We start from the raw sequence: 25,459 nt of genomic DNA on the forward strand, positions 1-25,459 counted from the left end.
TAGCTAAATAGCCTAGACTCTAGCTAACTACTGTTTTGATATCAAGCTTCTCCTTCTTCATTCAGGATTCAGGCTTTTGCTAAATGGTCTAGCTGACACACTGTTTTGATATCACGCTTTCCTTTTTCCTTCAGGATTCAGCTATGCATAACTCCACAACTTCTAGCACAGAAAATTTTAGAAGCGCAAAAAATTAACAGGAATGAATCCTTTGTACACGGTATAAACAATGTCATTCCATTGAGGAATAGTAAACGACATTGAGAAAATCACTAATTTCAATCTTTCCAGTAAATTAACACAAGTAATTTGAAATAACATTACTTCTGCTTTTTGATGGACTTTGGCCACTGGTGGGCATTCCTATTTATATTTAAATTTAAATATAGTTTTTTATGAGAGCACTAACCATAGACAAAAACAAGCATGGTTTATCTTAAGAAAAGGCATCCGCAACAATGAAATAGACATAAAATGCCTAGAAGAACAACTCATGGTAGGTGTAAGAAAAGACATCCACAAGAATGAATTTGAAAGAAAATGATTTATGTGGACAAAATGTGCATACAAATATGGTCACCGTGAGATCGTATTCAATATTTTACAAATGCTGGTAAACAATTGTGCATATCTACCAAGCAGTCAAATAGCCAGTGTAGCAGCCGCTCATTTGGTAGATCCAAAAGTAGTTGTGCCTGCATTCCGAAAATGTTAATAAGTCTCTCAAACTCAGAAGTTACGATTTGGGATTTAAGAAACCATAAAATATGCCCTGATAAAGCCATTTATAAATGTTATTTCAACTAATAAACATGTGATTTAGTATGCTTCTGAAAGTTTTTATAAATTATATCACAACTTTTCACCATGCGCAGTAAGGTAATGGTGGTATATATAACCAGTATAACGCAACAACATAAGATGGTTCAAATTCAAATAGTTTTGGAATGCATCGTGAATGGATACCAACAAACCTTAATATAGTTGTCTTCAAATGTTAGAGAAGAACAGAAAGAATCGGGTGACATGGCTTCTACAAACAATTTGAATGCTTCTTTTGTCATTTGTGTTCTCATTGCAATCGTTTTTCCAGCCTTCAGAATTTGACTAATCCCAAGATCTGCCGCTATTCGTTTCACATAAATCTTTTTCAATAGTAGCTGGCATGCAATCACATTAAAGGAACAATTAGAAAAAGATCTCCAAATGTGGTACATTTTATCCATTTCTGTAGTATGCCTCAACTTTTCCCTCCTCCTGGCTAAATTAATTTTGCACATGTGAATGGTGACCAGTCAATCAATAGTATACCTCCATAGATGGTGGTTCTTTTCCATATTGAAAACGCAACTTTTCTGTGAACTGTACAAGACTCCGTAAATCCTTCCGAGCAGCTGCCTCAGCTTCTTCAATTATTCTTGCTGGATCTCCCAGCTCATCCATATATTTGTAAGGCAAACGAGTGGTTACATCTACATCAAGCTGCCACAGAAAGACAAAGCAACAGAGCAGACATAAGTACCAACCTTTGCAAGCCACCTCTATCCCACAACTTGTCTGGGTTTAACATTCATAGTGTGATTCCAAACTAATGATATTGACAAAAGAAAATAGTTTCAAATTGCCACGTTGATATGTCTCTCTAACCAAGCCATATCAAGTTTCATTCTTACCTCAACATCTTCATATGGTACAGGCATCAATCGATGTTGTCCAACCTGGAAAGCAATCCACAATGCATCTGGTTTAGCTCTAGCCATTTTGACTATAACAATATACACAACCATGGAATTGGAGCTCATATAACATATTGTCAAGTTCCATGAAATAGTAGATAAGATCCAAATAAAACAGACTTACGTTAAATCTTAAGAGGCTTATCACCTCTAATTTTTATGCAAACTCTTGGCAGAAATTCAGTGTTATCCCTTCCCAATCTATTGCAAATATAAATGAACAGAGCCTTGGGAATTTGGCTGTCCATGCAAGTAACATGGAAACAACGAAATAAGAATTGCAAACACACTTTACTTTTTCTTTGTAGTAATGTTTTTCCTTTTTCTTCTGTTCTTCATGCCCCTTAAATATTTGACCTATGAAGTTACAAATTAGTAACTTATTGAGAATATTGTCTGTAATGGCCCCTTTTTGGAGCACTCTGTATTGTGCAGCCCACTTGCCATTTTGAATGAGAACCAGGTGTGGCGAGCAGTTCATATTCAGTGGGTAGTTTATGTTTGCATGGTTTCACTGATGCTTTATTACATTTTAGGGAATGAATGGATCATCTTCCTATTTTTTTTTGGAGGGTTCCTAAATTTTAGTAGGATAGGTGGTGTGAAGGACTTGTCTATGTGTTTGCCCTAGTGCTCTTTTGGACAAGTTGTTATTTGTATAATTGTAGTCTGGGAGATGGAGCTATGATCCTTAAAATGCTTAAAATTTCCTCTCAAAGAGAAAATCCTACATTTAAGGGAAAATAAGTGGAGCTTCAGGTGACCTAAGTTGGTCATATAGTGGCCCATTGGACATTATAATGAATCAACTTTTATGTGACTCCAAGAGTGTAGCCAAGTTATGATGGTTCCTCTGGGCAGGAGCATTGTAAAAATGACAATTGTCTTTGAATTGGAATTCCATACCTTAGGAATCCTAAGCTGTAACGATGTGCCTAATGCATTGTTACGAGTTGGGGAGGGTCTATACTCCTAAATATGCAACTTAAGTGTGTAACACAAGGCTTAATAAAAAGAGGTGAGGCTAAGATTTTGAACAGATTTAAGAACAAGGGGAAAAACTCAGTTGGGCATTTGATTTTCATATGCATCATTTTGAACTCTTCTTGCAAGGTGGAAGCTTGCAAGGTTTGGAGTAGCATTCCCATAGGGTTGAGTGAAAATATGAGGCTCTCAAGCCTGGTTTGGTTACTGGCATAATGCCTATAAGTAATAGATACTACATAAATAAAATAAATAAATAGTCTTAAAATAATAACAGGTATCAATAAATAAAGTAAAAGATAATAATAAATAATAATGTGAGGATAATAACTAAATAAAGAAACTGATTTATTAATAAAGGAATATAGTAAAAAAAGAAGATAATTACTAAATGGAATTAATGGAAAACTTAAATCAAGAAAAGGTTAAAAAGTTGTATGATGACAAGTGGAACCTATGATTGGAGCTTTTTGCATGGATGGACATAAATAATTCTATCTAATGAATGTGGAGAAGGGAGAGAGGTATCTCTTTGCTAGGGAAATGTTGGGAAGTAAGGATTAAAAGTTGGCATAGGTAATTGATTAAGAGCTCGGTGGGCTCTCAGTTGTGTTGACTGAGGGAATGGATGAGAAGAGTCATTCCCCACACTTAGTTGCAGTCAGCTGGATCAAATATTGGAGCACAATGGTTCTGCATTCACCTAATTTGTGAGTTGATCTGGCACTTTCGGGTAATACTCTCACCACTCTTTCCTTGTGTTGATTATGCAATAAGAATGAATCTCTATTTTTATCAGTTAATGTTTTGCAAATTGTTGTGTTCAAATTATGCATGTTAGATTTACTAGTTTGTTATATATGGTATCTAACCAGAGCCACTTGTTCCTCATGATGATTATGCAAAAAGAATGAAACTATCTTTGCTTTATTAGTTAATGGTTTTCAAATTATCGTATTCAAGTGAGGCTAGTTGGATTTGTTGGAAATTTCAGCAATACTGAGAAGGGGGTTGAATCAGTATTGAGCTCCTTTAAAACCTTTTTAAATCAATAAACCAGCATGCAAGAGATCATTAACAAGAGTACATCAAATTCACATGAAAACTCAGTAATGAGATTAAATTGATAAACTCATAATTTATTACATATACATGCGGAGATAACAATCTCCAAAATTTACGAGCTCCAACTCAAAGGAGGCTACAACCCCCTACGATTTTGTCAGCTGCAACTGACAAGGAGCACCAACTCCCTTGGGTTTTCCTGTACCAACAGGAAGGAGGCTACAACCCCCTGGAACACAAGCTTCAACAAAATTGTCCAAAACTGCCTTCCAATCCACTCTAAGTCTGCCTTTAAAATCTCATCAAATCTGTAATTAATCCAGTCTTCAAAACCTGTCAATGCTCATGCACAGTTAATGGGTCCGTGACACTTCAAATCTACTTCCAACCCTGCTCAAATCAGCCTTCAAGTCTGCTCCAAAACTCCTGCAAAATTCTGCACCAAAACAGTATCAAATAGCTTCAAGTTACCTCTAAGACAAGCCGAATATAGAGGTGTCACAGGGCCGAAAAGTTGGCTGCCTCAGAAGTCTGTCACAGGGTTGAATTTAGGCTGCCTCAGAGGTCTGTTACAGGGCTGAAGTCAGGCTGCCTCAGAGGTCTGTTACAAGGCCGCAATCATGCTGTCTATGGTTGGTTGCAGGGCCGAGATTTTGCCTAGAGTACCTGAGTTTCTTCCAATGTTTGCTCCACAAAAATGCTCCAAAATTTATCCAAAAAAACTCTCAGAAAACCCTAACCAGAACAAGAAAACAAGCTTTCAAAACTTCCCTTCAATTTGCTTAACTCCTTGGTTTATGATATATAAAACCTTTGCAGGTCTGAATTTGCTCTGTCTTACTTGACCGAAATACTGGGCAGAATGGGAGAGGGGACAACCTACTTATAGGCCTCATTGACCCCAACAGGGCCGACTTGATATGTGGGAGGGCCAACTTGACTAGGTCCAAAAATTCAATCTTCATCTTGAAAAAATCATTTCTCCTCAACCGAGAGAAGTTAGAGGGCAAGCCATAGCTCGTTCGAAAGGTCTTGGTGAACACTACAAGATGGTGTAATACATTCTTGTGTTTGTCTTGATATTGTCCACCAAAATCTGAATATACTTCAGGTGCTGCTTATGTCCCACTCACCTTTTGACATCAATGAAAACTTTCTTCCAACAATCTTCCCCTTTGTCATTGATGTCAATACTCATGCGCACTCTATCTCCATGCTTCACTTCCTTTCTCTAATTAATTTTCTAGAGCAAACAAGACTCGAACAATTTTGCAAACTGATAACTACTTCCAATGATACAATTTGACTTCTTTAGAGCATAATAATCATTAAGCAGTTACACATGAAAATTTTCAATTATCAACTTCAGTAGAGCAATAGAGATCACAGTACAACAATAAGACAAGAGACACCAAAAATTTAGGTCAATGACTAGGGAAAAACCCCACAAGGGGGAAAACCTAGAAATCTTTCCTTATGAGAGAGAGTTCAATTCATCATTTGTACATCAGTCAAAATAGCATACCTTTGATAAGATCACATAGACAAATACTGACCAACAAGATGACCTCCCACAAGTGCCAAACCAGCCCTCTAACAAAGCATTGATCCTCAACACAAATCTGTCCATAGGATGCAATAGGTCTGTCTACAAAATTGTTCATAGGACTGTCCACAAAAGAGTTCACAAGTTTGTCCATAATATGCCATTAGTCTATCCACAAGATTGTCCAACAATAGACCTCAGATTGTGCCACAAGGCTTCACATTGTATCTCAAAACATGCGCCTAAAACTTTGTATGGTTCCCCGGAGTGAGGTGCCTCAAATCTTCGCATAGTTCCACAAATATTATGGCCTCAGACTTCAAACTCCTTCCACAGTGACAAAGTGCCTCAGGCTCGCAAGTTTCCACAGAGAGAAAGTGCCTCAGGTCTACAAGTTTCCACAAAGAGTAAGTGCCTCAGGCTTGCAAGTTTCCACTAAAGATACATACCACAGATTCACATTTAACCACAAAAGATATATGTCTAAGATCTAAAATGTTATGTAGAGCTTAATGAGAGATTCAAAGTATGTTTTGGAGGAGAACTAATATGCTCTATTTATAGTTGTTCATCCATGCGAATAGGTGCATCTCTTGGGCAGACTGACTTGATCTTGGAGGGGCTGACTTGAGCAGTTGTCGGGTAATAATCCAATAATTATAAAATCATATTTTCTCTTTCATTTTTTCTAATGAAAATACTAAACCGAAGCTACCATTTTTCAACCCTCCCTCTTAGCCAAGGATGTACTTTTCATTCTCTCTCAAGATCAATCTCCTTGACCAATCCATTGGTCTCTCAATAACAACCCAAGGGAGAGATCAAATGTACAAGTCTCATCATAAGGAAAGATACATAGCATCAAACTCATCCCATAAGCCAAAACCCAATGGCATCAAAGTCAGTGCCCTACTGACCATGGGATCAATCAATGAGGCCAAACTCTCCAACCATATGAAATGGTTTCTCAGTCAAGCAGAATGATGCAAGAGAGTACACAAAATCAATCTTCTCGACCAAGTCCATTTGATCTCATAGTCAAAGACATTGACTTAAGGAGGAAGGAATCCTGATCTCAATGTCAAGGGTCAATCTCCCCGACCATATGGTCACTCAATCAAATGCAATGACCCAAGGGAGAGTACTCAAAATCAGTGCCCCTGACCAAGCCTATTGATCTCTCGAGGATCATGACCTAAGGGATCACTTCATGCCTTAGAACCAATCTCACTAGCCACACTCATTGGCTAAGGGAGTGATAATCTTCCCAACCATAATCTACAGCCTCTCAGCGACAGCCTAAGGAAGATTCTCATGATGCTATCAATCAATGTTCCCTCTCCAAGAGGGATTCTCAACCATTCCAGGCTTCTTTTAGAAACAAACTTCATCCGGGGTAGTGGCTTTGTGAAAAACATCAATGCTCATCAATAGAAATGTATTTAAGCCTCACAACTCTTCTTTGGACAACATCCTGGATACTTGATCTCAATGTGCTTCGACAGGACATGAAAGGGAAAATTCTCATAAAACTTTACACAACTTTGATTGTTATAATATATCATGGTCAATTTATATTGATTTGTGGTAGCATCGGATGTGTTATAGCCACAAAATTTGGTGGAGAGTTTGGGGCACATGAGATCTCCAATACCTAGAAAGGGTTTGGGTAGATTGTAAACAGATCAGGAGATATTAAAATAATTAATATTTTTAATGCAGTCCCTAAGTCTAAACTTAAGGAAAATAAAATATTAATGTGTATTAATATGAATCTGTGTTAGAATGGTCCAAAAGACATGGATCAAGCCAGAACTAATCTTTGTCGTTGATTAGGGACTTAATCTTGGCCATTGATATGTCAACAGGAAAAGTATAAGAGTAGGCTTGAGGGTCACTTGGAGAATACACTAGAGTGATCAGTCATTCTATTCTCTAGAGCGGTGTTTGCTAAGAGAGATAGAATCAGTGATCGGGAGAGCAGCTGAGGGGCATTGAGTACAGAGAAACAGAGAAGGCAAAGATTGTGTTGGGAGAGCAGCGCAACAGCCAAGGAGAGTGACGCAGAGCTAGCAAGGGCTCACGCAAGGCCACGCAGAGGCAGCCAAGTGCTGCACAGAGCACCAAAGAGGCCAGCGTGTCTGACGCAGAGGCCAAGGAAGCTTACGCAGGGCCTCCTGGGGCTGACGCGAGCCAAGAAAGGCTGACGCAGGGCTAGCGTGAGACAGAGAGGAGCTAACACAATCCAGATTGGGCAAACGTTGGGGTTGCAGAGCAGTTTTGTGCTAAGGAGCTACTGAAAGGATTTTTCGGGGTTTCAGCTAGGAGATTTCTCTCAAACTGTGAGGTATAGCTACTATGGAAATTCTCTGTTGGGTAGGCCAGTTTCGGCACCCAGATTGTACTCTGATATTGCTTAATATGAAAACCCTAAGATAGGTGCACTGGTTTTCCCACATTGGGTTTTTCCGGGGACATTGGTCCAAAAATAATGTTGTCATGTGGTGTGTTTGTTCTTGTTTCTTTTAGTTGCTGATCTGTAATATGTTGAGCATGCACTGGTGTTTATCTTCAGTATTTACTTTGTAAATAACTTGTTAAAGAAAAATAACAAGCAGGTAGAAATAAATCAGAAAAAGTGCATGAAGGGTTTCTAAAACTAAGTAAACTTAGAAACTTCAACAATTTCAACACCTAATCAAACAAACAAACCAACTAACAGTTTTCAAAGCCAAGCTGCTTCACCACAAGCTGAATAATCAACTACATACTTAGCTCCAATCGTGCTAAGTGCAACAGAGGTCTGCGCAATACTCATCCATCATATCCAGGCTAAGACAACATCCATAAGTGCTCTTCAAAACATCCAAACCAATCAGAATATGCATACCTATGCAACAGATAGTTCAGCGAGCCAATTAGTTAACAGTACCAAGTAAATCAAAGTTTCGCAACTTCTTCAAATTTGTAATCATGGGAGTGTCCGTGGACTCACAGTCCACAATGCCAAACTCTTGAAGGATCTCAACAAAGATTTCATCAATATTTTGTCATGCTTCTAATCTTAAGTAGTCATGCATTAGACCAAGATACTTCAATCAATTCCCTCTTACAGGACAGAGAGGTCATCAACCCCCTAGTCAGAAATAAAAATCGCAAACTCATCTTCAACAATGGATTAGAATTTCTCTTTGTAGAACCAAATAGCCATCAATTTGAGAGTACCATGCACAAGGTGTCTGTCTTGATATTTTTCTCCCTCTTACTTGTTGGAAAATGTAACTATGTTCGGTCTTCAATAATATACTTGAGTCACTATGTAATGTACTCGTCAAAAGAATAAAAAAAGAATTATTATTATTATTGTGACTTATTAAAACATGGGTTTCATGCTTGGGTCACCATGTTTTAGGTCAAAGTCCCCATTGAGGACTTATAGATTTTTTTTTGAGTCTATAGAATTATTGTACATTTAAAGAGACCCTTCTTGGGCTTTTGAATCATGTAAAAAGGTTTAGTATTGAATCAATATGAATTATGGAACCTCCACACCATGTCAGCCTAAGGGAAGATCAAGTCGGCCTAAGAACCTATTTGACCCCACAATAAGCCTATAAAAGGAAGGACATCGAATTCATTTGGTGCATCATTTCTCATCAAGTTCGAATTCTCTCTACTAGGCAGAAGTACGAAAATCTTGTCGCTGGGCAGAAGTGCGAAGTGGGTAGCTGAGAAAGTCTGTTGCTGGGAAGCCGAAGTGAATGCGAGTTTGAGTGAGTCTAAGGAGTCAAGTAAAATGTAAATTTTGGTGGTGATCTCTCTCTGTTTCGTGCTCTGGATTGGGAGATCGAAGTCTTCTAAGTTGGACTGTTGTTGAAAGTTGTTAGTTGTTTCTCAGTTGAAGATGTTGGGAAGAGGTCAATCTTCTAAAAGCTGACTTGGTGTGGAGAGAAGGTTTGGTCTTGGTCTAGGGTGAGGAGTCTTAAAGAATACTATTATAAGGAAGAGCTACTTTGACTGGATTTTGCGCTCAAGGGGGGTTTTGCCCTAGCATGTGCCTACATCTTGTGTCCATTTTTTTATGTATTGTTGCTTTTGGTAATTGCTTGATGAACTAAAGAAAGAAGATATAAAGAATCGTAATAATAAGAAACGTCACAAGTAATTATCAAGATCAAGAAAATCTTTGCTGCCTTTCTGATTTTCCAACATGGGATCAAAGCTTTGGTGAAGAAAGAAGAAAAAGACAGATCCATTCATAGGCACTATCTCAGGGAAGGAATCTATTATACTCAAGGAAGATGTCTAAGTCAATCAAGGGTGAGAACAAGCTTGAAGGAGCATCTAACTTCAGATCCTAGAAAAAGAGGATTGACTTAATCCTCGAGAAAAACGAGGTGCTGGATTGGGTAAAAGGAATTGTAAAGAAGCCTATTGAAGAAGTCAATAATGCCGACAAAGCGAAATTCAGGGATTTAAAATTGTTGGCTATGACTTTGATGGTAGAAGGGATAAAAGATAATCTTGTCCCATTCATAGCTAATATCGATCATGCTCAGGAGATGTATGAAGCCTTGTTGAAGTTGTTAACTATTATGAACATTGGTCAAGTAGCAAGTTTGAAGAATGAGCTGAGGAATACGAAAATGACTAAAGAAGATATTGTGGCAACCTTCTTTGTGAAGATAGTTAGACTCATGGATGATCTTTTGGCCATTTATGAGATTGTTTTGGACAAAGATCACTGCTCTATAAGGATTTCCATCCTCATGGGGTGCGTTTGCAGCAGGTCTCAACAGTTGGAGGAAGCTCCCAACAACTCCCAAAGATAAGTATCTCAAGTCTTTTCAGTTTTAGGTTCATGTCCTCATTTAGTTTTGATTATATTAAATAATAATCACCTTTCTCCCTCTATTGTCTTGACTAGGGAAAACATGTAATGGCCATCTCAAATTATAAGCAGCATAAGAATATTAGCATGCATATGATAGCTACATATGCATGCATCGCATGCACTGCGCTAGTATACATATTAACTTATTATGAAAATTGTCAAGAAAAAGATAAGCGAATTAATTATTGAAAGTTCTAAGTGAATACCTAACTCACATAAATATTAAATATATTGAGTGAGGTACTTAATGTATGTACCACCATCATAATATATATAACTATACAAAATAAAGGGGAAAGACAATGTATTGCACAAAATAAAAGGGAATATAATATATATGGTGCAAAAATAAATTAAATGTAATACATATTATACAAATAGCAAGGGAAATACAATACATAATATACAAAGGAATTATAATATAATATAAAGTCACAAGGACAGGAGTTATAATGTAAACAAGGAATACAATAAGATATGAATGTTTTATTAAAAGGATTTTGTTGTCAACCGTTAACGTAGGTGGCAGATGCCTGCTCAGACTTCAGCTAAAGCTTATCACCTTATATCTTCACTGGAGGAACCTCGAACAAGGGGTCACCATTTGGAGATAGAACATGATTCTATATAAGATGGGAAAGACATTTCAGAAAAGGGGAAAAAGGAACGCTGTGAAATTTGAGGAATAAGCCTGAGGCCAAAGAAATTTGTAAAATTGAGCAATTGAGCCTTTGTTCTTGGAGTTTTGGGCACGAGGCTAGACGACTTTGATTTCAAAGTCCTCTGGGTCTGGGAACCGAAGAGATTGATCCCAAATAGGCAGGGTGGATTCGGTCAATTTGGTAACAGAAGCAGATTAGGAGTAACAACAGCAAAATTTTCCAAACAAAATATCCAAGTAAGTATTTGCATTTAAATTTTTGGTTTCGATTAAAATTCTGGTTAATTGTAAAAATTAGGTCAACTCATTATTGTAAAATTAGGGCATTTCAAAACATCTGAAAGAAGGAGTATCTCTCAAGACAGGGTTAATCAAGAAACAAAGGTATGCTTTGAATACATTGATTGAAAGATTACTCATTTGATGATCTATTACTAACTTTGTTATGACTAGTTGTATTGAATCTTAGTGATTCTTGTTTGGGTGATTCATCTCTTGATAAATCTACCCACCCCACTCATATACTTGATAGACTATGTAGAACCCTAGACAGGTTCTGGAAACCCTAACCAAAGGGTATGCTATTGTGAATGTCTGAAATCCTAAAGTTGATTAGGGATATTGTGAAATGCTAGTTGAAGTTTTTATTGATGATGTCATGTTTGGTATTTTGGTATGATTAGGAAATCCTAACTTGTTAGGGTTGAGTGATAAGGTCTAAAATCTCGAAACCTTGAATTTTTGGTAATATAGGGTTTGTTGTGTTCTACATTGGAACCCTAGCACATTAGGGTTTGGTGGAATGTGTGTTCCACATTGGAACCCTAGCTCATTAGGGTTTGGTAGAATGTGTGTTCTACATTGGAACCGTAGCTTATTAGGGTTTGGTGGAATATGTGAGCATGACCCTTATAATGTCTTAGAATTGATTTACTTGGTATGTGAGTATTTGTCTGATTAGACCCTAGTGTAATCAAGATGATTGTGTGTTTAACTCTTATTGATATTTGTGAAGTTGGGTTTGACTAACACATGATTTGAAATATATTTGCATGATGATGAAATCTAGGCATGTATAGATGTGACCTCTTGGTTGAATCCCTAGCTTGGTCTAGGTCAAAATGTATTTATGTTATTGGACACATGATATGCTCATGTATGGTTATGAATCTTAGATATGTGTGCTGACCTAGTCATTGATGCTCATGAGTCTTAGGATTTAATGAAGTCCTTGTCTGAAATTCTAGGATGATGACATCTGGAAATCTAGGGTATTGTAGCTAAATCCTAGTGAAGTAAAATTGTCTAGTAATTGTTGGAAATGAAAATCTAGGGCTTTGCAATTAAATCCTAATCGTGACATCGTCTAGTGTGAAAAGTAACAATTTGAGGTCTATGCATGAAATGATTGTTGAGATTGTGAAAATGGAATACTAAGGTTTTGGAATTAAACCTTAGTCAAAGTAAAATATCTGGAATATGATGATTTGAGATTTGTATAAAGTTTGGTAAATCTATCAATTGTAGGGTTTTGGAGTTGAACCTTAGTTGAAGTAGAAACCTCTAATGAATGTTAACTATATGATAACTTGAGATGTGTGAAAGGTTTGTTGGTTGAGATTGATGATTGCTAAAATCTAGGGTTTGCAACTAACCCTAGTAATAGTTGGTCATGTTAGTGATTGATTGATGGTTGATTGAAAAATGTAGAGGTTTGGAACTAACCATAGTGGAAGATGGTCAGGTTAATGACTCAGTTGTGATTGACTTTGATTACTTTTGCATCAAATCTAGGATTTGTATGAATCCCTAGCGAGAAGTCTAACATATGTATTTTGAAAGGATGTTAGATTCTTTGTAGATCTATAATTTGAATTGTTTCTAGGGTTTGGTATATGTTGTAGTAAGGTATGTCATACCTTTGGAAGTAACATTGAAACCTTAGATGGAATGACTAGCGTTATGAAGTAGTCTATCTAGGGTATATAACAAAGTCCCTAGCAAAATGTTGAAGAGTATATGTCTCTTGTTTGGGTATTTGATATATATATGAAATGCTTTCGTGATTCTGATATGGCTAACATCATGCTTCTATAGTTTTGGTTGTACTTTCTATTTTAGTTGTGCAGGTACACAATCTTCAACTTGGTGAAGATGTTCATTGATGTGATAAGCATGATGGGGATGATAATAACTCTGATGAAATGGTGGGAAGCCATGAAAGATTCTCCAATTCGAAAAGGAATAAGTTGATCTCCTGAAGGAAGCATGAATAGAAGAGATCTCCCTAAGATTAAGAGGGAGTCTGGATAAAGAGGTGCTTCCTGGTTGAGAGGGAGGGCATAACTTGGTATTAATTGAAGAATGAATTTCGAAGGATATGTTGTTGCATGAGAAAGTAGGAAGGAAAGATATGTGATTGAGGAATCTTCTATCAAAAATTTTGTTGATAGCCCTACTATGGAAAATTGAGAAGCAACAACAAGTTGTTTGTAAGACCCCAGAGGTTTGTATTTGATTATGTACATGTGAAAGTATATTATTAATTGGGATTGTGTTTGTAGTATGTACCATTCATATTCTTTATCTTCAACAATCAACGCTAGATTGCAATCTTCCTTCTTTTTCTTTCCCCATATCATAGTTGGCTTCATTGTCTTTATGATTGAAGCATTTTCTCTTATAAACTTGCAATCATGTGCCTTGTGACCAAGATTATTGCACTTGTAGAATACAATGTTTTGATTCATCAATGGTTCAAATGCATTATAGTTTTTGTTAGAAGATCCAAGAACATTTCCTAATCTACGGTCATTTCTTGCATATCCATAACAATGTTGCATGAACCACCCCCCCAAGTTTAGGAGGCAGATTCGTGTCTTGGATCAGTTTAGGAGGTAGATTCGTGCCTAAGATGGATCCACTGGCTATCCTCGGGCAAAACAACAATTCTGAAAATCAAAACCGCATTTCCTCCCTTTTTTTCCGTTCCTGGGCTTCTAGAACCGTGACGCTTCTGAACCACGGTTCTGAAACGATTCCATAGGCCAAACTACAGGTCCACCACAATTCTAAAAATCACTCACACACTTCCGCGAAGCTTTTTTTGTTGTTGGAATTTCATAACTATTATGTGAGGAATTATTCTTTTTGGACACTCCCAAGATGTCGCCTTGATGCTCCCTAGACACTTTCTAGATGCTCCCTAATGGTAATGTTAAATTCTTAAAGTAAAAAGATGAAAGTGAAAGATTTAATTTTCATCCCTTTACTTAAATTTTTAACACTACCATGAAATGACTCAGGATGTTTAAGAGTGGTTCCAACCTCATCAAACTTCATATGGAGAAAAATAATTTTCATATCCCATTCAAAATTCAATAGACTTATCAATATTCAAGATTTCAGGATCAATGGGAATGTGGCATTTCATTAGATTATATCAAGTATGAGGGAATGTGATTGGCATTTAATCAAGAGCACCAAGCCCTATATGTACCCTAGTGTTGGTGGTGCTGATTGTTGAATTCCTTTGTCATGGCCTTACCAAAAATGTACCCTTCACTCAACTCAAAATCATTGATCATGCATGCTAATTTTTTCCTACCATATTATAAGGCTTGGATTAGGTCGTTTGATCAAAATTGGGCGATATCGAATAATATCCCTAGAGAACCAAAGTAGAGGCAAAGGCTAGACAAGAGGAGAGGAATCTAGATTATAGATGGTTGATGCATCTAGATGGTTAATGCTCGAGTAATTAATCATTGATGTACAATGGATGTCATATCTATCTTGATTTATGTACAAATATGCATGTTTTCATATCTTCTACAACTAATTTGGTATTTTGGATGTTTTTTTGAATATATATACATATATATAGAGAGAGAGAGAGACGCTTCGCTTTCGACGATTTTTGGAAAATGACGCTTCTAATGCTTCGCTTCCAAAAAACGCCCATGCTTCATGCAACAGTGGGTTAACCATTAGCCACCTCTATCAAGATTAGGAACACCTTTACAGGACTTGGTCTAGTTAGATATCAGAAGATGATCCTTGTTTGAAGTATTAATGAGCCCTTAACATCCAAATTTGGTCCACTTAAATGCATATATGATCTTAGTTTTTGATGGATGGTTGCTTTCACTAGAGTTCATGTTGTTCTTGTCAAGTGGTCCATGGTAGCCTTAGCCTTATAGGCACTCACTCCATAGGTACCTAGGCCTCTTCAAAGAGATAGATGGCTTAGCAGATGCAGCATTTAGAGAGTTCAACCTCCTGATGACTTGAGCAAATGTCTCATCTCTAAAAAAACCCTTAAGATCCAGGCCTTCGTTCTTCATGATGACACCATTGGATGCATGCCCGCAGGTTGGCATTAACAAAACCTAATGGGCAGGGCTTCATTCAGAGCCCAGTTGAGGATGGTCTCCAATTGAGAGACTCGGGGGGCTTGTTACACTTGGAGAAGCCCTAACGCTAGAGAGGACCTTGTTCTTCATGATGACACCATTGGATGCAGCATGCCAGCAGACTGGCATTAACAAAACCTCATGGGCAAGATTTGATTCAGGGCCCAATTGAGGATGGTCTCCCATTGAGAGACTTGAGAGGGCTTGTTACACTTGAAGAAGCCCTAACATTAGAGAGAGTAGGCTCTGTTTTGATAGTTGGAGACCCATGGAGCTGACATGATGGCACCCCAGCTGGACTTGGGACACCAGAGGGCGATTTAAGGTGGACACCTTCCTAAAATTTTGGATGATTCCAACATCATGGCACTTTTTCACACCTCATCACAACTAGACATAGCATTTGGAGCACTAACAAGGCATTGTTACCGCTCAAACTAGCAGGGGACCTAAAGGGGATCCCTAAAGGGAAAATGCTAGACCAAGGGCAACAAATGGAGACTTAGCCCACTGTCACCTCAGCTAAGGCGCCCTTCTATTTATGGTTTTTTACCAATGGGAGGAGACCCGGGACGTTATGGAGTCACCGATGACGGATAAATCAATGAATGGATGTGGAGTGACCCAAATAATCCCCTTCCCAGAAGAGTTTGAAAGATGGAGCTTGATTGCTTTCTAAGCAAGATACAATGTCTTCTAAGAAAAGGAAGGGAGTGTTGGAATTTCTATGTCTAACCCATTAGAAACCCTTCATGTACTTCTCTGATTTATTTCTGCCTACTTGTTATGATTAATTAACAAGTTATTTACCATGTAAATACTGAAAATAAATAAAAGTACATGCTCAACACATTACATATCATCAACTGAAGGAAACAAAACAAACACACAAGTGACACCGTTTTTTTGAACCAATGTCCCCGGAAAAACCCAATGCGGGTTATACGGTGCAGCTATCTGAGGGTTTTATTATTAAACAGTTTTTGAATACAATCTGGGTGCCAAAACCAACTCATCTAACAGAGAATAATCTCGGCAATAGTACCTCTTAGTCGAAGATAGATGTTCCGGCTGTAACCCCAGATAATCAATTTAGTAGCTTCACAGCTCCAATCTGTCCCACAAAACCCTAGCGTCAGCCTCTAGGGACAGCGTCAGCCCTTTCAGGCACATCGTTTTCCCAGCGTCACTCTGGCTTGGCTTGCATCAGCCTTTGGAGGCGATGCATCAGCCCTCTTGCCCTCTATGTCACCCATGCTAGCCCTCTAAGGTACTGCGTAGCTCCTAGCTGCCTGTGCGTGAGCCCTCGCTGGTTCTGCGTGAACCCTTGGCTAGTTTTGCGTACCTCACTCTCGACTACTGCGTTGATCCTCCTGGTGTTATCTCTGCCTCTCTGCTTTTCTGTTCACTGCCCCTCAGCTGCAACTTTGATCACTCTCTCAACTTCCTCAACAAACCCAGCCCCAGAGAGTCGAAATCTTGATCAACTTGGTGTGTTCTCCAAGTGACCCTCAAGCCTCCTCTTATACTTTTCTCATTGACAATTCAACGACCGAGATTAAGTCCCTAATCAACGACTAAGATTAGACCTGGCTTGATCCATGACTTTTGGACCACTCTAACTCAATTTTATATTAATTCACATTAATATTTTATTTTCCCTAAGTTTAGACTTAGGGACTCCATTAAAAATATTAATTATTTTCATATCTCCCAAACTGGTTAGATTCTGCCCAAACCATTTATGGGTATTGGAGATCTCATGTGCTTTAGCCTCTCCACCAATTTTCGTGGCTAGAGCACATCCGATGCTACCCCAAATCAACAGGGACGATTTGAGGGTTAGGTTTATGGGATATGACTTATGAAGGAGTTTCTTGATCCCCAAAATTCTTGTTCAATTTGGTATCCCGGATGGTTCTTGAAGAATTGTCTTCCAAAGGAACGAGACCACACGGGACCAAGTGGACCCAGTCTAGGTCAAGAGGAAGGAGTTTAGCAACCAATGGTGTCCTTAGCCTAGACAAGGTAGGGGAAAGGATCAAAGAAAGAATATTCACTTAAAGGTGTTGAATTGATCCAATAAGGTACTAGCCTTTGGGATGCTAGGGAAAAGTTTGATCTCGGAGCTAGGGCTTGGATTTTCTCACAAATCGATTGTTGAAATGGCCTCAAATTTGGAGGAGGTCTTGAAGAAACACTAGCACAGGAGGGGCTAAGAGATCGAACATTTTGGAGGGCTAGTTCACTAGGAAAATGATGCCCTACGTGACCCAACTTGGCTAGACCCAATAAAAGGTGAAAGAAATTGGTTTAAGGTGACCACCTTCTGGTAGATCAATGCCTTAGTCTTGGGGGAATGGAATCTATGATGAAAATGAGTGAGGACCTTTGGTTCTTGGTTGAGGCCTCAAGACTACTTTGCTAGCCTTCTAGGTTAAAGAGAAGCAATCTTGTAGCATTTATACTTCGATGTACAAAAGGTGATGGCTTATCAAGTTCAATTCATTCATGGAATTACCCCTAGGAGATTTCATTCACATTACATGGCCCATACATTAAGAGATGCTATAATAGAGACAAAATTCCACAATTTAAAGCAGTAAATGCATGCAGCAATTAGCCCTAAAAATAGTGAAAATCCCAGTCCAATGTATATGACAAAGTAAAACAAGAATAACATTAAAAGCATGTAATTCCATGTAATAGAATATATCCAACCATCCACAACTTGACAAGGGAGAAGCTCCAAGACAAGATAAACCAAATCCACACAACAAAATTCATCCATAAAGCTCCAATTCATCCTCCAAGAAAAGGTGTGAAATTCTCAAGAGAGAGAAGAGATCCAATCCAAAGTGAGGATGAGCAAATGAACTCATCTCACTTTTATTTATACACTAATGAAGAGTTCAAGTTAGCCTCCGTGGCCTACGTAAACCCAAAAATAAAATAATGTTCTAATAATCTAAGTTTTGGTGACAAGCCCACCAAACTAGCTCATAAATGAAAGAATAAGCCTCTCGAGAGGTCAAATAATAATCTATGCATGTCTTAGGGCCCTCTAAGAGGCTTAATGAGGTCCATGGGATAAAAAAACACTCCAAGGTGAAATTGTTTGTTGAACGAGTCCCAACATCCTAGGCCTGTTACAGATTCAAAACTCATCATTACTAGTATCACTTAATACAATTCCCCACACGGTGCGGAATCTGAGTACAAGAAAGATGATGAGAAAATAGAAGTAGAGTTTAAAAACTTTGTTCATTGATGATATCTGATGATACAAGTGTCCACTGGTACATTCTTGGGCATGGAGTCTTCATATAAACATCAGGTGACACTCCAATGGTCAACAGGGTAATAATGAATGGAAAGAGTGTAATATAGTAGGATAAGGGAGTAGGACCACACAACCAAAAACGGGGTTTCCTGTGAACCAAAAACGGGGTTTCCTGTGAAATACCATCCCTGGAACCAAATGGTCAGTAAAAGAGATCCCACGGGACTAGAATCCAAGGTTAATTCCTAAGAGGGGTCTAGGGGACAGAATCACAGACCTAGCCCATTCTTTCTGTCAAATCTCCCCCATTATTCCATGCCCAAAAGTGTCCATGCTAAGAAAACTACAATACTCGATTTCTAAATGACAAGGCATACCTTTGTGAAAATTCCTACACTCGAAGGAACCCCTACTACAGCAAATCTAAATCTACTTCACCTACTTGATTTTTTTTCATTACATTCATCAAGTTATTCCTCTGAATCTGAAGAAAATTACTTCTGTAGCCTACACTTATTAAATATTTGATCTCATGAAACAGAAAACAGAACAAAGAACAAGATACATAGGACACACTTATTTTTGGACACAATAGTCCCTGAAAAATGCAATGCGGGAAAATCGGTGCAGCAACTCTAAGGATTTATTATTATGCAGGAAAAATATTTGAATACAAATCAAGGATGCTCATCTAGCAATCCTTTACAGAGAAAATACTGGTGGAAAACCCAACAGAATTCTGACTCATCCGGCACAAAACTGGCTAACCCCGGCTATTTCTACATTGGCCTTGTGTAGGCCCTGCGTCAGCCTTTCAGGCTCTGCATCAACGTTGCATCACCTTCTCTGCCCTCTGTGTCAACTCTCTCGGCTGTTCTAGCAATTCGCAGCAGTTCCCGACGGTTACGACAATTTCAATTGTTCCGACAGTCCTGAATTCTGTGTGACAAGCAACTTTTATGCGTCAGCTCTCCTAGCTACTGCGTTGCCTCTATGTCAACTCTCGTGGCTATTTTGGCAGTTCCCGACAGTTTTGGTTGTTCCAACAGTTATGAATTCTGTGTGATATGCATCTTTTCTGTGTCACCTCTCCCGGCTACTGCGCTGCCTCTCTACAAGCTCTCTGTTTTGTATTTTCTGGAAAATCCTTCTCCAAGATTCTCTCTGCCCCTCAGCTGCAAGATCTCCCCAATCGATTTTCCTCTTGAAAAATTCTCACCTCGGAAAATGGATTTCATCAATCTCTCTGTGTTTCCAAATGAACCCCAAGTCTCTATTTTATACTTTTCATGTTGAGTCTTCAACGACCGAGATTAAGTCTCCAATCAATGGCTAATCTTAAAACATGACTTGATCTGCCTTCTAGATCATTATCACCCATATTTTGATTAATACCCATTAATATTTTAATTTCCCTAAGTTTAGACTTAGGAACTCCATTAAAAATATTAATTATTTTAATAAAATACAATTCGGGTTGAATTTCACCAAACGATTTCTAGGTTCTTTAGAACTTATGTGCCTTAGTCTCTCCACCAATTTTCAAAGGCTAGAGCACTTCTGATGCTAACAAAAACTAACACTCCCTCTTAGCGAGGAAAGTGCTCTGGCAACAATGTCCACCTGCATGTTGCTCTGTTTCTGAAGCACCTCCTTTCTGCACTGTCGCTGCCACCAACACTGTGCTGCAGCTGCTACTGTAATGTTGCCCATGACACTGCCACTATTACATCTGTAATGCAGCTCTCTCTCAAACGCTGCATTTTCTATGCTGCTAGCACTACCACTGCTAACACTGCATCCGTAATGAAACACATTTGTTGAGAGAAGCAACTAAAAAACATCTAAAATTAGTTGAACTTAACTATGTTCAGCATAATACAATGAATGTTGGAATCTGATTGCTACTGACCCTCTGAATCTTCTACGATGATGCTAACTTCTACACTGTGCCGTCTGCACTGCTGCCAACACTGCTCTGCGTAGGCCTCAAGATCATATTCCTCTAGAACAGCTAAGATCTTGGTCTTCCATATGACATTGTTGGAGGCTCTGTCCAACCTGTCCTGATCTCTGAGCCCATGCAATGCCATCTCACCCAATTGTCGAACTGACTCCTCTAGTCACTGCTTAGCACTGCTCAGTTGCTCAGCAAGTGAGAAATTTGAACTTTCTGGCAGAAAGTTCTCTGAGGAGAAAATTCCCCTTCTATGTGTCTTCGTTCTTTTCCAGCAAATTTTTTCCCTGGCAGAAACTGCATCCTTCAAGTACTGCGTTGAGGCTGTGCGTCACTCCCTCTGCCTCTGCAAACTTACGAACTGAAAATCGTACCTCTCTGTCGTCTCACTCAGAGAGAGATTTCCTCGGATCTGCTTCCCGGCAAGGACTGCGCAATCCCTTCAAGGGGATTTGAATTGCTGCCAAGTGCAGCTTCCGACCTCATTGCTCAGCATTGGATCTGCTCTTCCTGTTTCAAAATCAATGTTATGATACCATGTGAAAATTCCTACACTCGAAGGAATCCCTACTACAGCAAATCTGAATATACTTCACCTACTTGATTTTTTTAAATTACATTCATCAAGTTATTCTTTTGAATACTGAAGCAAATTACTTCTACAGCCTACACTTATTAAATATTTGATCTCATGAAATAGAAAAGAGAGCAAAGAACAAGATACATAGGATACACTCATTTTTGGACACAATAGTCCCCAGAAAAACCCAATGCGGGAAAATCGGTCTAGCAGCTCTGAGGGTTTATTATTATGTAGGAGAAATATTTGAATACAAACCAAGGATGCTCATCTAGCCACCCTTAATAGAGAAAATACTAGTGGAAAATCTGAGTGAGTTTTACCTCACTTCACCCGGCAAAATTTCGACTGATTCAGCACAAGACTGGCTAACCCCGGTTATTTCTGCGCTAGCCCTGCGTAGGCCCTACGTCAGCCTTTCAGGCTCTGTGTCAACCCTGCGTCACCTTCTTTGCCCTTTGCATCAGCTCTCCCAGTTGTTCTGACGATTCACGGCAGTTTTAGTTGTTCCGATAGTTATGGATTCTGCATGATAGGTAGCTTTCTGCGTCAGCTCTCTCGGCTGTTCCGGCAATTCTGGATTCTGCATGACAGGTAGCATTTCTGCGTCACCTCTCCCGGCTACTGTGTTGCCTCTCTGCAAGCTTTGTCCGCCTCTCTGTTCTGTATTTTCCGGAAAGTCCTTCTCTCGGATTCTCTCTACCCCTCAACAACAAGATCTCCCCAATCGATTCTCCTCTTGAGAACTTCTCATCTCAGAAAATCGATTTCCTCAATCTCTCTGTGTGTTTCTAAATGAACCCCAAGCCTCCATTTTATACTTTTACTGTTGAGTCTTCAATGGCCGAGATTAAGTCTCTAATCAATGGCTAAGATTAAAACATGACTTGATCCGCCTTCTAGATCATTCTCACCCATATTTTGATTGATACCCATTAATATTTTAATTTCCCTAAGTTTAGACTTAGGAACTCCATTAAAAATATTAATTATTTTAATAAAATACAATTCGGGTGGATTTCACCAAACGGTTTATGGATTCTTTAGAACTCATGTGCCTTAGCTAGAGCACTTCCGATGCTACCAATTTTCAAGGCTAGAGCACTTCCGATGCTACCAAAAACTAACAACCTTTAGATTCGGGAGGCCCACCTTCAAACATACGATCATGGTAGATGGGCGAGGGACCACATGGCTGGCTCTGGTGGCAGAGAAGATGGCACAATGAACTAGCTAGTGGTTGCAAGGGGTTGCTGGCTGTTGACTGAGGACCATCTTGGAGAAAAATTTTCTCTTAGGGATATTACCCACAAAATGGTGGATAAAATTTGGCTCCAACTGAGATGTGATCTCTTAAAGAAGTGGGCGAAGCTACTCGAATGGGAGGTCACGAGAACTCCAACAATCTCTTGGTTACCGTAGACCTGTCACCTGCACATATAATAGATGGAAAACACAGGGCAACATGTTTTCGCAGCATCTCATGATTGCACATGCTAATATGATAGGCCATAAAATCAATAGAAAATAAAATATGCATCAGATGATGTTATTTCTAATGCAAAAATCAACATGCAATGCATCCTACCCTAACATGCATGTGATAATGCTAATGCTAGGCGTAATCATAAAGCCTGTGCAACCAACATATCATCATATCAATATACATATGCCTACCAGTATGACTACTCATGTAGCAAACCCCAAAGCGAATGCAAATCCAAACACATGGAGGATGATGTGGGCGGGAGGTGGGAAAACATGATGCCCACACATGGATGATTATGTGAGAAGAGGTGAGAAAAGGATGTAATCTAGTCCATGAGATCTTCTCTTACAACCAAAATATAGAGATGTCAACAACGAAGCATATAAACCTTTGATGGATGGCAACCTCTGGTATTTTACTTCCACCATTGTTCTTATTATTTACGTCATGGTTTAAGGCCTTTATTGGGTTATGATTAGTGGGAAAGGGAGGCTGACAAGATGAAGAAACACAAGTAGTTTGGCCATGATGATTACACTGGAGAGGGGAGACTATGGAGTGATCAAAACCCTGAGGGTGTGTCCCAGGAGGAAAAGTATAATCGATGAAGGGCTTTTCCTTGACACTATACTTGAGCGGGGGGGAGGGCTCACAGCTACTTGACATTATATGACCAGGGGTGAGGGAATCACTTGATGAAGACTCAAGATAATGACCAATAGGAAAAACAAAGAAAGAAATATTGCATTCAACGAGTTGTGCTTTCCCAAGGTCATAATCTAAAGGCTCAAGTGATTTGAACATAGAATCATACTCAGGAGAAGTGGGAGCCTTATCAATTCCCTTAGTATCAAAGACCGGGTCTCTCTTAAAAGGAAAGTTGATCACTTCCAACTGCCCCTCTTTATGCAAAGGAAAATGAAGATTCTCCTTCCCAACGGTATCAATGGATATGTCATCATAAATAGTGCCTGAGGGGAAGGGAAGGCCAATCTCATCCTCATCCTCCTTGTTGGTGTCATAAATGGGAACACAATCAAATTGAGGACCAATAATTTCCCATTTCTCTTTTTCAATGTGGAAATAATCTTCAATGTCATCTTTCAAGGGGCTAATGGGATCATCTCTCTCAAGGTTTTCAAAAGAGGATTCATTGGGAGTAATACCTTTAAGGAAGGTAGGGGTTGGTCTCAATTTCACTTTCCATAAATTCATCCTTCCCAACACATTTGTCCTCAAAATCATCATTTTCATCATGTGGACCCAATGAGGACTTGTCTTCTTGCTCATTATTTAGATCCTCAATGTCTTGATGAGGCTCAATGAGGGCTTCCTCTTGGATGTTTAATGCAAGGTATACTTGAAAGTGACTAAGAAAGCATTTAACGAACTCCTCAATAGATGAGATGCTCTTGGGTTCATGATCATGGAGCCATGAGTTATGACCACCGAGAGATCCCATAAACAACAACATAAGGACATCTTGGTGAACCACTTTCTCCTTCAAAGTATGTGCATTGAATCTTTCCACATGGTAATTTGCAGAGAGTGGATCACCATCAAACATGGGCACCCCACATACCATCCATCCCGAACATGATTAGGATGTCCAGGGATGTTAGCAATGTCCAAAGCGGGAAATTTACAAAAGAATGACAACCTATTTGACGTATACATGAAACATATGTAGGAGTCGCTAGGGTGAAATTAAAGATGCCTAGAAAAATGCTTTCTTCACCTTACAAGCATCGACTTTAAAGTTCAATGAAGAACTAGGGCTTCGTTCTTCCAATGGAGTCACCAATAATGATATGTCACTATCTCGTATGGGGAACAAAGCAACCTTTCGCGTCCCCGACAATGGTACCAAAATGTTACCGCTCAAACTAGCAGGGGACCTAAGGGGTATCCCTAAAGGGAAAATGCTAGGACAAGGGCAACAAATGGAGACTTAGCCCATTGTCACCTCAGTTATGAATCCTTTCTATTTACGTTCTTTCATTGATGGGAGGAGACCTGGTATGTATGGAGTCACCAATGAAGGATAAGTCAATGAATCTGAGTGACCCAACCAAACCCTTTCCCAAAAGAGTTTGAAGGATGGAGCTTGCTTGCTTTCTAAGTAAGGTACTATGTCTTCTAGGGAAAGGAAGAGAGGATTTCAGAGTTAGGTTTGTAAGATCAGATTTGTGAAGGAGTTCCCCAATCCCTAGAATCCTTGTTAGAATTGGTATCCGAGATGGTTCTTGACGAATGGTCTTCCAAAGGAGTGGAACCACACGGGGCCAAGTGCACCCAGTCTAGGGTATGAGGAAAGTATGTAACAACCAATGATATTCTTACCCTAGACAAGGTGGAGGAAAGGATCAAAGAAAGAATTTCACTTGAAGATGTTATTTTGACCCTATGAGGTACTAGCCTTGGGGATAGAAGGCAAAGTTTTGATCCCGGAGCTAGGGCTTAGCTTTTCTCCCAACTCCACCGTCGGAATGGCTTCAAAATTGGAGAGCTTGAGGAAAGCCCAACACAGGAAACCCAAGGAGATCAAATTTTTTTATGGCTAGCTTGTCGAGAAATTGATGCCCTAGGTACCCCAACTTGGCTAGACCTGGGAGGAGGTGAAAGAATATGAGTTTTAGTGACCACCCTTGGTAGATCAGTGCCTTAATTTTTGGGAGAATGGAGTCTATGATGAATATTAGTAGGATTTATTGTTTCCCAATCAAGGAGGCCTCAAGATCACTTTGATAGCCTTCTAGGTCAAGAGAAGCAACCTTGCAGCTTTTATACTTCAATGTGCAAGAGGAATGGCTTATCAAGGTCGAATTCTTTGATAGAATTAACCCTAG

At 39.1% G+C, this 25,459-nt stretch overlaps 1 protein-coding gene across 1 annotated transcript in view; it reads right to left on the bottom strand.

The window, feature by feature from the left end:
* Positions 1-525: 525 nt before the first annotated feature.
* The window catches only part of LOC149200269 (putative ATP-dependent helicase At3g02060, chloroplastic), a 52,121-nt gene continuing 27,187 nt past the window's right edge, over positions 526-25,459 (bottom strand). The window contains exons 5-8 of the mRNA XM_089399545.1: positions 1,674-1,718; positions 1,312-1,482; positions 975-1,160; positions 526-695 (exon numbers count right to left, since the gene is read on the bottom strand). Coding sequence (XP_089255671.1) covers positions 594-695; positions 975-1,160; positions 1,312-1,482; positions 1,674-1,718 — 504 coding nt within the window. The 3' untranslated portion in view covers positions 526-593. The remainder of the gene's footprint in view (positions 696-974; positions 1,161-1,311; positions 1,483-1,673; positions 1,719-25,459) is intronic.

Source organism: Pinus tabuliformis, chromosome 2_1 (assembly GCF_031772625.1).
Source record: "Pinus tabuliformis cultivar Carrire ecotype Pingquan chromosome 2_1, CPIR1, whole genome shotgun sequence".
Lineage (NCBI taxonomy): Eukaryota > Viridiplantae > Streptophyta > Pinopsida > Pinales > Pinaceae > Pinus > Pinus tabuliformis.